Raw genomic sequence first — 16567 nt, forward strand, 5'->3', positions numbered from 1 at the left:
GGCACACATCTATAATCCCAGCACTCAGAAGGCTGAGGCTGAGTTTGAGACCAGCCTTGGTTACAAAGTGAGCTCAAGGCCAGCCTGAACTGCACAGTGAGACCCTGTCTCAAAAAGACATAAAGAAAAAAAAAAAGGAATGGAATGATTTCAGGGCTCCAGGAGGATCAAAGCCCTCTCACAGAATTTGAGATTCTCTCAGGGCTAAGACCAAGACCTTCTCTGGGTGGTCAGTATTTATTTGGTTACCAGAAGAAGGGAGGGGAGTACTCAAAAAGCGGGGAATTACTCAAGGACTTCTCCAAGTAAGGTATTGAGTTAATCCACCCAGTAGTGAGATGTCTGGGGCTATAGTCTTTATCTAGTTGAGGCTGGATTCAGGTGTCCTTGGCTGTGATCTTGTCTTATCCTTTAAGGCTTTCCAGCTTCTTCCACCATTACAGGTCTTAGTAGGGATCAGTGACTCACAGAGGTTCACTTGTTATGAGTCCACTGGCCATCTCCAGACAAGGAGCCTAGGCCTTGGACAGACCCACAAGTAAACATGAAAAGCCAGTGGGTTAATTTAAGTCCTTCTCAGGGTTGCTTTGTAGTGGTCTCTATCACAACTCCGCATGACGAATATATATAATTTTTATGTACTGCAAACATATACTAATACAAGTGTATAAAGATACCAAAAAAGAATTTAATTTTTAAAAGTTTACATAATGTATCCTAAATGTGTTTTCTGCACCCCAAGTAGTCTACTTACTTTTTAAAATAATAAATATTTAGCAGAGCATGGTGAGACATACCTATAATTCTAACCACTAAAATGGCTGAGGTAGGAGAATTACAAGTTCAGAGCTGGCTTGTGCAATTTAGTGAGATCCTGTCTCAAAATAAAATGTAAAAAAGACTGAGGATGTAATTCAGTGGTACAGTACCCCTGAGATCAACCTGTAGTACCAAAAATAAATATTTTTGTTTCAATAAAAATAAAACATACATCATATGCTTCAAGAGAACTCTTCTTAAAATATTGGTAAGCATTAAAGGAAGCCTTTAATCTGGAGACTTCTTTAATTTTTAATTTTGGAAAATGATCCTGTATTTTTCTTTGATAATTTTCACTTTTGCATATTTTCTGTTCTCTGGAATGAGACCCTATTATTCAGATGTGGAGACTTCTGAGTTGATCCTTTACTTCTCTTTTCTTTCATATTTTGTATCTTTTACTTTCTGAAAAATTCCTTCAATATTGTCTTCCAACCTATCACAGATCTTTTTACACGTATAAAAATGTGTGGTTTTAGTTTTCCAGGTCAGGTCTTTTTAATAACATCCTGTTTCTTTTCTTTTCTTTTTTTTTTTTTGCTAACATCCTGTTTCTTGTTTTATGGATATATCATCTTCTCAAATCTCAACAAAAATTTAATGAAATGTAAATTTTAATTAGAATTTAATGAGAATGTTGCTGTTTCTCCAGCACCACCTTTGTTTCAACTTTCTTGAAGAGTTCTGACTTTTGTCTTAGTGTCTGTCTGTCTGTCTATCTCTCTCGGCATACTATAAATTAAAATAGAACCTTCTGTACACTAGAAGATAGTTTGGGAACTCTGCATAAAAGACTTGCCACTTGCCGGGCTGGCTACAGGCTAATTCAATGCTGATTTACACATTATACTGTGAAATCTCAAAGCTGTCATAACAGATTTTTTTCTGAGACTAATTTTTTAGAAAAGAACTCAGCTGGGCATGGTGGCAGTGGCACGTGCCTGTAATCCCAGCACTCCGCAAGTTGTGAGCAGAAAGATTATAAATTTGAGCCAAGCCTGTTTAGGGAGTTAGCCAGACGGTCTCAAAAGAAAAAAAAAAAGCCAGGTGTGGTGGTGCACACCTGTAATCCTAGTGCTCATGAGGCTGAGGCAGGAGAATCACTGTGAATTCAAGGCCAGCCTGAACAGTGAGCCCCTGTCTCCAAAACAAACAAACAAACAAACAAACTAGAGCTGGGGATGCATCTCAATGTGAAGGCGCTGGGATCAACTCCCAGTACTGCAAAAAAGATAAATACAAACAAACACACAGAACACCACTTCAGTTTTTTTTGCCTGGGTGGTCACTCAGCAGGCAGGGATGTGTGTGTGTGTGTGTGTGTGTGTGTGTGTGTGTGTGTGTGTGTGTACTTTCTGTTCCTTATTGAGACTTTTCGTTATCTCCCTCTGTTTGTAGCCCTTGTTGTACCTTCTCTCACCCAGTCCTGCACCGTGTCTGACTCCAGTGTCCACTTTATCTATGCCTGGGCTCTTGCCTACTTGTTGGGTATCACTCCTCTATCTGTGTTGCATTCCCCAGAATGTGGTCGCAGTCTGTCATCCTCTGGGGGACTCCTTCGCTTCTCATGCTGTGGATTTCCGCGCTTCTTCTGTTCCTTCACCATCATTTAGTGAAAGCCCTGGAAAGGAGAATACGCACATGCATTCAATTTGCCGTCTTCAGACCGCCTGCTTAACTCACAGATGCTTCTGTTAAAAATTTCCCTCTATAAATTTGGCTCTGTGAATAAATAGTCAGCTTGGGTGATTCAAGAAGTGATGCTCTGATGTGAGGGGAAGGTTCGGCTGCGCGTGGGTGGTTTCACGTTTCCTCCTGAGTAATCTGGGCAAAGGGAAAGTGCGTAAGATACTGCGGAGGGAGTGGGCGATAAGCTCTCTTTACAATATAAGGAGCATGGTTACTTATTTACAACCGGGAGAAGACAAATAGTCAATAACTACAGAAGTTCTACAAAAGAGTCTAAAGTTACTCGAGTTAAAATGAAAAGTGTTTTCATTCTGCTGCCAAGCCGTATTCCTGGGACACCTGAGCCTTTGATTTTCTCCTCATTTTTAGCATCTAGAAGAGAATTAAGTTGCACCCTCAGCCAGGCAGGCCACTCCTAATCCTACTCACTCACAAAGAATGTCCCCTTTGAGCCATTCTGACATTGGCTGGTTATACCACAGATTCCTCAGGATTGGCTGGGACTGCAAATAAAATACTGTTTGCTTATAATCAAGTTGATAAGCTGCAATATAAATGTACACAGGCTCCTGCTCAGGCTATCTCACAGCATGAAGCACTCGCTTTCTTCTGTTCTCCCAAATATTTTCACGCAAGATCCAGAAAGGACCCTTTGTCTCTAGCCGGAAGAAAAGATCTTCAAAGAACAAAGAGCCTAAAATGGGTCTGCTGAGCTCTAAAACCAAGCAAGCCCATATTCTTCTCCTGGGACTTGACTCCGCCGGGAAGTCTACTCTCCTTTATAGACTGAAGCTTGCTAAGGATGTTACAACCATCCCGACAATAGGTTTCAATGTGGAGATGATCCAGCTGGACAGCAGTTTCTCGCTCACTGTCTGGGATGTCGGAGGACAGGACAAAATGAGAGCTGCCTGGAGCTACTACTGTGAGAACACGGATGGGCTGGTGTACGTTGTGGACAGCACAGACCAGCAGCGACTGGATGTCTCCAGGAGAGAATTTAAGCACATTCTGAAGAATGAGCATATTAAAAATGTGCCTATCGTCATATTAGCTAACAAGCAAGACGTGCCTGGAGCTCTGACGGCCGAAGACATTACCAGGATGTTCAAAGTGAAAAAGCTCTGCAGTGACCGGAACTGGTATGTGCAGCCCTGCTGTGCCCTCACGGGCGACGGGCTGACTGAAGGATTCAGGAAACTAACAGGGTTTGTGAAAAGCCACATGAAATCAAGAGATACGTTAGCATTCGTCCAGCAGAAATGAGGCTGTGGAAAGGTCCAAGCCTTAAAAGAGACGCTGATGACGATACGGTAACTCTTTTCCCTGGCGAGTGCGAAAAGCAAGTAACAGAGTTGGTAAACTTTCTTCAGATCTTATTTCACCTAATTGCAGCTGAACAACTCTAGCAAATGCCTGTTGTTAGCTGAGAGCTTTACAAAGCCTGGGGTAATGATCACTGAGAAGGTTTTATTGTATTTTGCAAAATTTTAATATGTTGAATGATCCAGAATAGTAATATTTGGAACAAATAAATTATTTACTAATTTTATCTGACTACTAAAGTTTAAATAAGCTGTTTGCTAATAGAGTTAGAATTCTTTTGGATTGTCTCCAGCTACTACAGATATTGAATTTCTACCGTGCTCCAGTGGAATAGCTGAATGGTGTGAAAAGTGAACTTTAATTATATGCAGAGAAAAAATTTGTTGTTAATATTTTGTAAATCCTTGTTCCCTAAACAAACCTCATCCCTTTGAAATCTATTCCCGGGTTCTAAGAATTATCCAGACTTAAACTGTGTACCTCAGGCTAATTGCCCAGGGGCTGTGGCAAGCAGAAGTATGTAATTTAAAGTTCTGGGAATCAGGTCCTCCCTTGGAATAGGAGCAAGATCTGAGTTTAGGGCTTAGCTCTAGGCTGCAGCTCCCACACCTGCGTCAGTGGAATTCAACTTTGCATAGGGACATGTGTAGCTCATCTTACTGAGTAAACAGGAACAAACCCAGACTTTGCTTGCTGACACCTAGCAGTCCACAAGGGAGAGAAACATAAAGCTGGTAGCTCCAGTAGAACAGTAAGTGCTGTGTTTACTGCAGGAGAGTCTTTGACCAGGAACAGGAAGTGCTTCTTGCTGGAGATGGTGTCTACGATGGTTCCTACCTCCCAGAAACCCTGTTAAGGTACAGGTTAGTCACTTAGAGCTCTTATCTGCAGGAGACTCTCCAGAGGCATTGGGACTAGAGGACAGGAGGAGGCAAAGAGACTGAAGGTGTACCCAAACTTTTTTTGGTACTGGGAATCAAACTCAGGACCTTGCGCTTGCTAGGCAGGCAATTGTGCCACTGAGCTATATCCCCAGCAAAGACACTGAAGATAGAATTGGAATTCCCACCAGAGGCTCAGAACTTCTAGGGAGGGCCTGGTACTAACACACTTTCTACCCCGCTCCTACAAGGGTGGGTGGGCTGGAAGCAGGCCTCCAGCCTCTGTAGCAGCCCCTTGGACCCCAAATCTTAAGACCAGAGGAGAATAAAGGTACAGTAAGTCAGGGGTGCTGTGCCGGATTGCTCTCAGTGTTTCCCCTTCTGTTCTGAGCCACGCTCTGTTCAGCAAAGATCTAGGGCTTCCTTCCTGCTACACGGCAAGGTGCAAATAACAGACACACAGGTAATAGTCACCACTGGTTGGAAACTTGTGTATGCCGAGCGTGGGGCTAAATGCCTTCGCACATCTTTGCATTTAGCGTCCACAAATGCCCCGACAAAATAGGCATTGCTGGGGCTGGGGATTTATCTCAGCAGCACAGTGCCTGCCTGGCAAGTGCAAGGTCGTGAATTCAATTCCTGGTACTGGAAAAAAAAGCAAAAAACAAACAAAATGGGTATTGCTGCCTGCATTTTACAGACATGATATCGAGACTAAACAAGGTTAATTTACAACCCCAAGAAAACTACTTTTTACGGTAAATGAGGAGTGCCAGAGCCAAGATTCAAACTTAGGTGTGTCTGACGACAAGGCCTGTGCTACTAATTGCCACAATACTGCTTTTTTGTTGATTTTTTGTTTGTTTTTTTGAGTCTTGCTATGCAGTTCAGACTAGACTTGAACACACTATGCATCCTAGGCTGGCTTCAAACTTGTAGGGATCCTCCTGCCTCAGCCTCCTCAGCCTCTCAGCCTCCCAAATACTGGGATTACAGTCGTGTCATCACATCCAGCAATACTGTTTTATAGACAAGCTACGATCTCTGTCTTCACTGAGCTTCCAACACACAAATAAAAATAGATGCAGAGCAGAGGTTATTGCTCAGTGATAGAGAATTTCACCTAGCATGTTTCAGACCCTGGAATTTGATTCTCAGCACCGCCAAAAAAAGAAAAAAAAAACCATGCCAACATAGATTACTTTCATAATAACTAAGTTCTTAATAAAAAAAATAAGCTAGACAAAAAATTATTTATCATAAGTGCAGTAACAGACATAAGATACATATATATCGTGGCAAAAAGAGATTCTGACTTTGGGAAGATCTGTCGGTAGGGGAGGTAGTGCTGAATGTTCATAGCAGAATTTTTCCTAAGTTTACCAAAATAATTACAACCTCAAATACGCATGTTCCCGTATAATTTCCTTATTTTAAAAAAATTGAATCTTCCTAGTAACCTTCAAGTTAAACATTACTAATTTATTTCTATAGGAAATGTTTAATAGAAAATGCCAGCTGGGTGTGGTGGTACATGCCTATAATCCCAGCACCCCGGAGACTGAGGCAGGAGGATTGTTGCTAGTTCAAAACCAGCTTGGGCTACAAAGTGAGCTCAAGGCCAGCCTGAACTGCGTACTGAGACCCTGTTCTCAAAAAGACAAAAAGAAAAAAGAAAACATCTTCTAGTGTTCCTGAGTGTTTGGTAATTTGTGTTGCTGGGGCCTTGTTGCCCAGTTCTAACATGTTGTAAAACTCAAAGAAAACAGTCTGGAAAAATATTGAAAATACTGGATTCCCTTGGGATGCGTGGCAGGAAGATACATTCTTAATGTTGAACAAGTTTTATAAAGCAGCATTTTCCTGCCATTTCAGAGTTGTTTCCCATGTAGCAGCTGTTCTTTAAAATCTTTGCTGATATTCTCTCAGAACATGAATACTGTAATGCTTTTTCCCTAGGATCTGCCCTATTTTTTCCCATCAGTCACTTGCTTTCTTCCTTAGGCTAATTTTTGCTAGTCTTTCTTTTCTTTGGCCTTTCCTCCTAGTCTCCTTAACATGCTTCTCTCTCCTGTTCAGCACACGTAAGTCCATCGGGCTCAGCCTCGGTCTCTTCTCTCTCTGTCTCTGTCTGTGTCTCTGTCTGTCTCTCCTCTGAGGATTCCAGGTCAGTGAGCTACACCCTATCTCTGTCTCCTCTGTCTCTGTCTCTGTCTCTCTCTCTTTTTGAGAAAAGATTTCCTTAAGTTGCTAAACTGCCCAGGCTGGGCTTGAACTGTGATCCTCTGCCTCAGCCTCCCAAGTGCTGGGATCACAGCCGTGTACCACCGTGTCTGGCTCTGAAATATTTCTTGGTTAAAGATTTAAAAAGTGAATCTGAACTTTTTGAGGAAAAGATAAGCTTCAATTAAATATTCTGAAAGGTAACTATCACTAAAACATTTCTGATTCTCTAAATATTATAGGTGAAAACAATCCTACAGGGAAAAAAATAAAAAAGAATGACTAATAGATAAAACAGCAGCAGTGACCGTTCACCTAACCAAGGCAGGTCAGGAGGTTTAGATGGAGAAGATGCTGGGCTAGATCCCTGCAGGTGGCTCTAAGTCCTCGAGGCTGACTGATCATGGCAGTGTGTGCAGGATGTGGGGGAAACCCAAGACCTAGCGCCCCCTGGAGTCTGCAGACCTCAAAATTGGTCTGCTCTAGTTTGCATGAGCTCTGTCTTTAGCAGGCAAAGGCAGAGACTGAGACAGACAGAGTGACTTCTCCTTTGGTCCTGCTAAGGACTGTTTTAACATAACACAATCTAATAACATCAGAGGGATTCCCGTCCACCAGATCTTTACCATAGTGGTGACTGTAATTACTTTAAGCCAGAAAGTACATTTTATCTTGAAAGTGCCCCACAGATATAAAATATGGTTATTAGATGACAACTGTATGAATGATGTTGTCATGAATATTACCTCAGCCTATCAAATACTAACAACCAACAAATATGATCAACCCTATTTTAAGCATGTAAAGAAGCTGAATAAACAGTTACCAAACTGAGACCTCTGGTTGCCAGGAAAAGACATACACATAAACATGATCACAGAATGACTTTAGCAGTAACGTGGCGTGTACAGATTTTACCACTGAATCTCTTTGTTTCTATCAGCCACGTGGAACTGTGAGCCGGGTGTTCCCTGGGCCTCTAACCTAGAAGACAGCTTCCTTTTTCCTCTAGATCCCACACCGATCAGCAGACGGCCTCAGGTCTTCCTTCAAAACACAGCTCCTAACCACATCTCATCCCCACCACTGCGATTTCTGTTTGGGTGACTGCATTCCTCACCAGAATTTTGCCAAGAGGTCTTTCTAAGATGAGAATCTGGCAGGTTATTCCCCTGCAACCCTCCCCATTGTCGTCACCGGCCTCCTGGTGTCTGCCTCCTGTCCCCGCCCCAGCCACACCTCCCCCATACCCCTTATCGCTGCGAGCTCATATAGGCCCCCTCCATGGGGCTCTCCCAGTTTAGAGTACATTTCCCGCAGGCCTTCATTCAGATCTTTCAGATCTCCAACCCAGTAAGCAGAGAGGTGCTCCCTGACTCCTCTGAATGGACTTCCTGGTCTCTGCTACTTTCTACCTCTTGTTCGTGGACACACTTTTTACTGTCTGCTTTCTTCCCTAGAAGGTGAGCAGCAAGGGCGCAGTGACTCAGTGTGTCTTGTGTCTGTTGTACCCTGGGATTGTGCGTAGGACATAACAGGTATTTTAAAAGGCACACAGAGAACAAGTGAAGCAATGGTATGAACCCCAAAGTGAGGTCTTGTCAGGGCCCCAGGGGGCTTCCTGGGAAGGAAAATGGGTCCAACAGTGGCGAGTAAAAAGAACGGTAGACTGGGAGCTGCTACGCTCTCATTCAAGTCTCAGAATACCGTGGGCAAGGCCCTCCACTCAGGACAGTGGGCATAAGGAACCCAGGCTTTGGGATCAGCACTGGGGTGGAATTCCGGTTTGTTACCTGTTTGGCTTCTGGGCAGATCACCTCTCTGAGTCAGCTCTCTCAACTGTAATCATGACTTGGCCAGGAAATGAACCTTTATTATGTTGTCAGTAGACTTTATGTTGCTAGAACAAGCACCGCCAGGTGGTCCAGCCAGGTGGTTCACCGGCTCGTGCTCTCCGCCCGTGTGCTGCACCCGGACTCCGCCTTCTCCAGCCTCTTCTGCTCACAGACCCCACCTTACTCTCCATGTGCCCACCCTGCACCCTCATCCGACTCACTGCAGAACAGGCACGGAACGGAATTTAATTTTTCCTCAACATTTTAGTTGGAAAAATTTCAAGTGCTCAGAAAAGTGAAGAGAAAAATTAACACAGATATAATTTTCATTTAAATTCACCAACAGTATAATTTGGCCATTTTTTTGCGGGGGGGGGGGTCTCAACTTCTGTCTCCTCCCACCCCAGGGAGTTACAATCATCCTGATACTTTCTAGCTAAACTCCTCATCTTGTGTCTCCCTAGGAGCAGCATTCTCTTATGTAACCACAGTACCATTATAACATGTAAAATTCAGGCACATTATTTAACTGTCTGTAATAATTGTTCCCGAAAATTATCACCTATAGAATTTGTCTGATTGAAAATCTGTTGAATTTGATTATGTCACTTTTAGTTTAGAATATTTTCTCTACCTTTTCTTGTTTCTCAAAAAACTTTTTGAAAAGTCCGAGACAGATATTTTATAGAATGTCCCATAGTCTTGATCTGTCTATGTCTTTATTAGATTCTGGTTAAATATTTTTGGCAAGAACATTTGACAAATGATACTGTATTTCCCACCGTATCCACTCAGGAATCAGAGTGTTAGTTTGTCCTATTATTGATGACACTAAATTTGATCACTGCCAGTATGATAGTGCCCATTAGACTTCCCATGGTAAAAAATAAACATTTTCTTTTGTCCTTAATGAGCACTATAAATTTTTTTTTGTCTTTTTGAGGCAGGGTCTCGCTATGCAGTTCAGGCTGGCCTTGAGCTCACTTTGTAGCCCAGGCTGGGCTCAAACTCCCAACTCCTGCCTCAGCCTCCCGAGTGCTGGGATTACAGGCGTGCGCTACCATGCCCAGCCTGAGTACTGTAATCTGAAATGATAAATATATTTTGAGATCTAGTGAATACCAGGTTTCACCAAAACCTTTCACTTAATAAGTTTTAGCATCCGTCAATGGGATGTAATAACTCCAGGAACTGCTAAATAATTATTTTTTCTAAATCTGCTATTCCTTGTACATTTGCTAGGTGGTATTCTTCTATAAATACGAGATGTTTCTTTCATATGCCTTCTGCATAATTTCTCTCTCTTTCTCTGTTATTATAAACTCATACATAAAGTCAAAGCTTTAAAGTGCACTGCTCTAATGAAGCAGGGAGGCCCATTGATTTAACTGAGGCCCACGGATGAGAATCACCGGCGTTGCCTGTAAATTGCTTAGGAAAGTAGATTGTCAGTCCCCATCTACACGGATTAATCAGGGTCTCAGTGAGGTCAGTGTCCAGGAATTCATATTCTGACCAACACTGTCATTTCTATTATTACTATTATTGTTATTATTATTGTACTGGGTGAGCCCAGGGCCCTCACTCTGAGCTACATCCCAAATCCTCTTCACAGGTTTTTATTTTGAGACAGGATCTCACGAAGTCTGTACATTGCCCAGGCTGAATCAGAACTTGTGATCCTCTTGCCTCAGCCTCCCCGAGAGCTGGGATTACAGGCAAGTACCTCCATGCAAGGCCCATTTCTTTTACCAATCTTACTGATGCTCAGACTGCCCCAGATTTTCCCAGGAGAGGCCCCTTTAAGCTAGTTACATGTCTTACTGACATGGTCCCATCAGTCTTTGAGGCACTTCCTTGTTTGCAGGGACCAGTGACCTTTTCTTCCAAGTTTACCATGTACTTTCCCAACCTGGGTGCTTCAAACCTGAAATTAAACATTTCTCCCATTTATTGGCTCATGGAGTTAGGAAATCAAACTCTGCTCATTGTTATTGAGGTGTCACTGCTTATAGGAAATGGGGGGCTAGAAAATGCAAGAAAAAGATATATTTAAAAAACACTGATACCTCCAAATTCAATGTGCACCATGAGGTTTTTCCTTGTCTTCCCCATTTCTTATTTGTATCACTCTTCTACAAAGAATCATGGTTCCAAAAAGCATCAGTACATTTATTCTTCTGCCCTATTCTACGGTGTAACAAGGCATTTTCAGAATCACGATGCCAATACCACCACCTGTAATAAAGCCACTCAAAAAAGTTCAAGATGTCAAATTCAAATTCTTTCTGTTCTTATTCCGAGTGATATGTTCAAAAGTTACATGAAGTGATTTGTGTGTGTTTGATTTTTATAAATATGCTGTTGATTTTAGATTGAACCTTTAACTATTTGTATTTTAAGGTTTGACTCTACCTTTTCCGAATTAGTATTAAGGGGTATGTGTGTGTGTGTGTGTGTATGTGTGTGTGTGTGTGTGTTACTGGGCATTGAACCCACAGCCTTCACACTGAACTACACACCACACTTTTTGGGGGGCAAGTTCTCAGGAAGTTGCTCAGTTGCCCAAGCTGGGTTCGACCTTGCCATCCTCTCACCTCGTCCCACAGACCGCTGGTATGGCAGGCGGGCACTGCCACATCTGGCTTCATTTTAATTTTTTTTTTTGGGTACCGAGAATTGAGCTCAGGACCTTGCACTTGCCAGGCAGGCGCTTATGCCTCTGAGCTATATTCCCGGCCCCATTTAATATTTTTGAGTTTGCAGAATATTTATATGCCTCAAAAGTGAAAACTATACAAAAGGAATATTCAGAGGAATCTTGCTCACATCCTTAGCCATGCCACCTACCCCAGCATGCAGCTGTTTCTACTAGTTTGTTTATCCCTTCTTTATCTTTGCAAAAAGTAAATACATATAATTATATGCTACTTCCCTTCTTTCTTGCACAAAAGGCCATAGAAATAACTTTAAAATAAAGAATTTCATCATGGCATTAAGAAAAAAAGTATCCCCAGCACAACAAACTGAGGTTCCTTCATCCCTCTGTAAGTTATACATAAAGCGGTCTTGTATTTCTACATTTTGGGTTTCCTTTCACTTTAAGTATTTTTTTCACTCAAGCTCCGTGCGTGTGCTTGAAAAAGGGAGAGGAGCAATTGCGACAAGACACCACCTTCTATTCACCACAGGATAACCTCTCTTGCTACATGGTTTCATTTCTGCTCTTGTCTTAAAGTGAAAGATACATTTTACATTTATTCTAAAATTTAATCTTATGTAAAAAACACATTGATCCCAATCTGTAAAAAGCCATGTATTTATAGATATATATGTAAACTTACACAGAAAATGTTTAATATACAAAATATTTGTGTAGTTGCATTATAGATGACTAGAATTTTCCACAGTTGTATTTTATAAATTTTGTACAATAAGCCTGTGTTATTTTTATATGCAGGAATAGGAAACATTATTTAAAAGAGCTGCTTAATCCTATATAAATCATGAGTGAACAAGGACATAGAGCTGTCATTTCAAATGAGATTCTGAATAAGAAATCCTTTTAAAAGCCAGAAATATTGCAATGTATGGACACCAGGAGGCACTGTAACCAAGTTTAATTAAGAAAAACCAAAACTAAAACCATAATGCCTATATGTACTGAGATATATATATATATATATTATACACACACAATTTAATCCTTACCTAATGCAATCTGAGATTCAAAGCCACACAGCCACCTAAACTTAGAAAAACCACTTATCATGGTTTTTGTATATAATCAAGTTCTTACTGTCAGTTGTTTGGTGAGAATTCTATACTGAACCTCTCTGAAGATTTAATTCTCTCTTAAGTTGTGGCATATTTCACATTACCAGACGCTTTCTCTATAACTCTGTACAAGACTCTAAGGAACAGAATGGATATTCAACAAGAAAGTTTAGAAAACACAACAGTAGCATTTTCCTGCATTTCTGTAGTCTTTATTTCCTTCAAACATATAGTCAATTTGTCATTCAAAATTAACTCTGTAACTGGTAAATAAAAATTGCACATATTTATGATACATACAAAATGTTTTTGAAAAACGTATACATAATGGAATGGCTAAGTTGAGCTAATTTACATATGTGTTACTTCACATATTCAGCATTTTTTGTGGTGAGAGCACTTAAAATCTATTCTCTTGGTGGTTTTCAAGTATAAAACACATTATTGTAAACTGTAGTCACCTACAGTTGTAAACTGTACAGTTGTAAACTGTAGGCACGCCAGTCTTGCAGAGGTACTCTTCCTGTCCCTGTGGAGGAGAATCTGGCAGAACTGAACAAAGTTGCTCTCTCATCTAACAATCCGACTTACGGGCATTCCCCTGAAGATACCCGGCCACAGACCCGAAGCAGCACACATGCAGGGTTATTTGTTGTGGTATTATTTGTAAAAGAGAACTACTGGGAATAACCTAAATTTTTCTCCACCGAGGACTGACTTTTTAAAAAGGTGTATTCTTGGAGTGAAACAGTACCCAGCCAAACAAAAGCGGGCGAAGGGACCATGTCAAAGGGGACCCGCGAGGGCCGGGAGCGCGGACAGTCAGCGAGGGCGAGGAAGCCGAAGTCCCATGGCTGGGTTTCTCAGGGTTGTTCTTCCTGAAAGGAGCCACAGCTCCTTGAAGGAATGGCGGTTCGGATCTAGGGCAGGTGAAGTGTAAGGTAAGTCTGAAATATCTTTTCGTGCCAGAGAACGAAGACGAAGGAGCTGGATCCAAAGGTTACAGGGACATCTAACAGGGACTCTGAGTGCCCAAATCAGAGACAATTTTAGTACGCCAAAATGAATAGACAAGTACATGAATGCAGATGGTAAGGATTATAACACTGAGTAAATGAAAACGAAAACCTACAGTACAGCCATACTTTTAATGAGCCCAGAAATACTCACTGCAAATATAAAGGGAATCTCTTTACAGCAGTGTAAAGGGCAGAACTGAAAAGCTACTAGTTTGCCACTGCAAACTGGGAAAGGGAAAAGCTATGGAGTCTTAGTTTGATATATTTTTCTTCTCTCCCCAAAGCTGAGAATCACCATTTGCAAATCCAACCTGAGCCATGTCTCTAGTTTCCTCACTTCAAATTCTTCTCAGTTTTTGTTACACGGAACTCCTTGCTAAAGCAGGCCTCATCATAAATGCAAAAGGCAAGTGCAGAGCTAGGAGTTAATACTGCAATATAGATCACAAGAGGTGCTCCTAATATAAGTTTTATACTGTTTACATGGGGTTAAAAGCAAGGAGTAAAAGATCCTGTTTAGCCTATAATACCAGAGAAAGTATCCCATCTTCAGGCTGAACTGAAGTATAGGTTTTCTGAGGAAAGTAATGGCTCCTAACACCTTTCCTTAATACGTCTCTAAGAGATCAGGGTAGAGGGGAGAAGTCCATAGTAATGTGGGTTCACCAACTCACAGTAGGGTTTTATGGGGTTGAAAGTGGGGTGATGCTTTTCCTGCTATCGTAAAGGGCCAGGGCCGATACCCTTTATACACAGTGACGGTACCAAGAGAGGAGGAGAATGAGTTCACATAACCCCAGTTTCACATGCCGTGCCAGCCTGGCCGGGCATGGCGGCGCATGCTGGTAATCAAAGCACTCTGGGAGGTGGAGGCAGGCGGATACAAAGTTCGAACCCAACCAGGCAAGTAAAGGAGATCCTATCTCAATAAACAAACAAAAATAAACAAGGGCTGGGATGTAGTTGAGTGTGAAGGCTTCTGGGTTCAATTCCCAGTACACACACACACACACACACACACACACACACACACACACACACACACACGGGGCCTTCAAGTAGCACACCCAAAGACCCAGGTGAAATACCCACTTTCAGGATTAGGTTCCATGAAGCGTGAACAGCTGTGTGGAACTACGGTTGGAAAAAAGTGACCTAACACTAGCAGTCTGAGTGGGGAAACCTAGCAGAACCTGTCTGTCCCGCTTGTTTTGGCCTCCCTGTGCAGCTTCCTTCCTCCTGCGTGCAGGGCAAGAGTGACGTTCTCTATCTCCTGTTAGACAGGGTAAGTCAGAGGACTTTGTGATGATCAGCTCGAAGACAGAGAAGGGGGAAAATAACAGCAATCTTTTTAGGCCTTTTGGCTCGCTTTGGGGAAGAGGGGCTCCCGTTTCCACACTCACACTGGGAAGGGAAACTCCAACTCTATGGCTTGTACCTGGGGAGCAGAGAAAGCAGGACACAGAACGGGAGGTCAGAGAGAAACTGCTTCTGAGGCTACTTCTGGGGCCTTCACGTGCAGTATCATTATTTGAACCTCCAAACCCTCCACAGGTCAAATACCCGTTTCATCTGCCGTCTCTGGTTAGTCCAGTGTATACATGGCCTGGTGTAAATTTTTTTTTTTTTTTTTTTTTGTCTTTTTGAGACAGAGTCTGCTATGCAGTTCAGGCTCACCGTGAGCTCACTTTGTAGCCCAGGCTGGTCTTGAACTCTCAGTGATCCTCCTGCCTCAGCCTCCCGCATGCTGGGATTACAGGCATGCACCACCACGCCCAGCTTCCTGGTGTAAATATTAATAGCACTCATTTACTCTCAAAGGTGCCTCAATTTGGACAATAAATCACACGGTTGCCATACTTCTGGGACAGCCCAGATGCTCGTCAGAGAAGTCTTCATTTGCTTGACGTTGAGGAGTAAATGGTAAGCTAGAAAGAGAAGAAAACACTCTGGAATGTGGCAGGCAGAATAATGGCCCACAGCAGCTGCAGCAGCACATGCCTGTGATTCCAGCACTCAAGAGGCCCAGGCAGGTGGATCACCATGAGTTCGAGGCCGGCCCTGGGCTACACAGTGAGCCCTTGTCTCAAAAACAAAACAAACAAACAAACAAAAAAAAACAAAAAAGGCCCTACCCGCAAGATTCCATATTCTCACCCTTAAGCTATGAATATGTTACTTTAGATGGTAACATGAAAGAGATTAAGGGTGTTTAGATGAGGAGAGTACCCTGGATTTTCCAGGTGAGCTCAATCTATTTATATTGATCTTTAAAATCAGAGACTCTCGTGTTCAGACTTGGGAGCTAAATCTGGGAAAGACCAGAGAGCTGCAACAGCGCGGCTTTGAAGATAAGACATGCGGGCCCTGAACCAAGAACTGTGGGCAGCCTCCGGAGACCAGCAGACGCACAGAAATAGATTTTCCCTTAGAACCCACCAAAGGAAAATGAAACCTTGCAGACACTTTCAAGACGGTACTTTTATGCTGTTTTAACCCATTCACTTTGTCAGGTGTTTCGGTAGCCACAGAAACTGATACCCAGAACCGACTTCATTTTTAGTGACCTTTGAGGGATATAATAAACCATCATTCACTTAGTAAATACTGAAGTATGCTTGACCTCATGGCGAAGCCCCCGAGTCTGCAGCGCTGGAGGAAGACTGTCACTGAAACACATGGTGAGGACTGTTGTGAGATTTCTTAGAGTTACTAGAACGGGGCAGGAGGTAATTAGCAAACACAGGGAAGTAAAGCAAGGCATGCAAACACGGGCAGCAGCACCCTAGGTCACATCTACGGCATAGGCGAAAGTTCAGGAAGGCCTCTCAGTGTCAGAAGAAGCCGAGCTACGCTGCGGAACCAACGGCCCCGAAGTCTCATCGCCTAATAAGAAAGTTTCTCGTTCCCACAGTACATGTCGCTCATGGTCAATACAGGGTCGTCCAACTTTCAGGCGCACAGGCTGGTCAAGCTGCAGGCATTTCCAAGGCGGCCT

The 16567-nt window shown here is 42.6% G+C and overlaps 1 protein-coding gene and 1 long non-coding RNA gene across 2 annotated transcripts; both read left to right on the forward strand.

Moving 5' to 3' along the window:
- The first annotated feature begins 3042 nt into the window (after positions 1-3042).
- Arl14 (ADP-ribosylation factor-like 14) lies at positions 3043-4065 on the forward strand. The gene has a single exon (XM_005393124.2). The coding sequence runs from the start codon at positions 3208-3210 to the stop codon at positions 3772-3774; it is 567 nt and encodes a 188-aa protein (XP_005393181.1). The 5' UTR covers positions 3043-3207; the 3' UTR covers positions 3775-4065.
- A 548-nt stretch (positions 4066-4613) lies between these two features.
- LOC106149526 lies at positions 4614-13393 on the forward strand. Its single transcript, XR_001235771.1, has 3 exons — positions 4614-4691; positions 5483-5484; positions 13262-13393. It is a non-coding gene; the product is annotated as an uncharacterized LOC106149526 (long non-coding RNA).
- The last annotated feature ends 3174 nt before the right edge of the window (positions 13394-16567 follow it).

This window comes from Chinchilla lanigera, unplaced genomic scaffold, assembly GCF_000276665.1.
Source record: "Chinchilla lanigera isolate Chin_1 unplaced genomic scaffold, ChiLan1.0 scaffold00047, whole genome shotgun sequence".
Taxonomy (NCBI): domain Eukaryota; kingdom Metazoa; phylum Chordata; class Mammalia; order Rodentia; family Chinchillidae; genus Chinchilla; species Chinchilla lanigera.

Excerpts from the sequence above, each read along its gene's own strand:
- Arl14 (XM_005393124.2), top strand. The coding sequence starts at position 3,208 with ATGGGTCTGCTGAGCTCTAAAACCAAGCAAGCCCATATTCTTCTCCTG.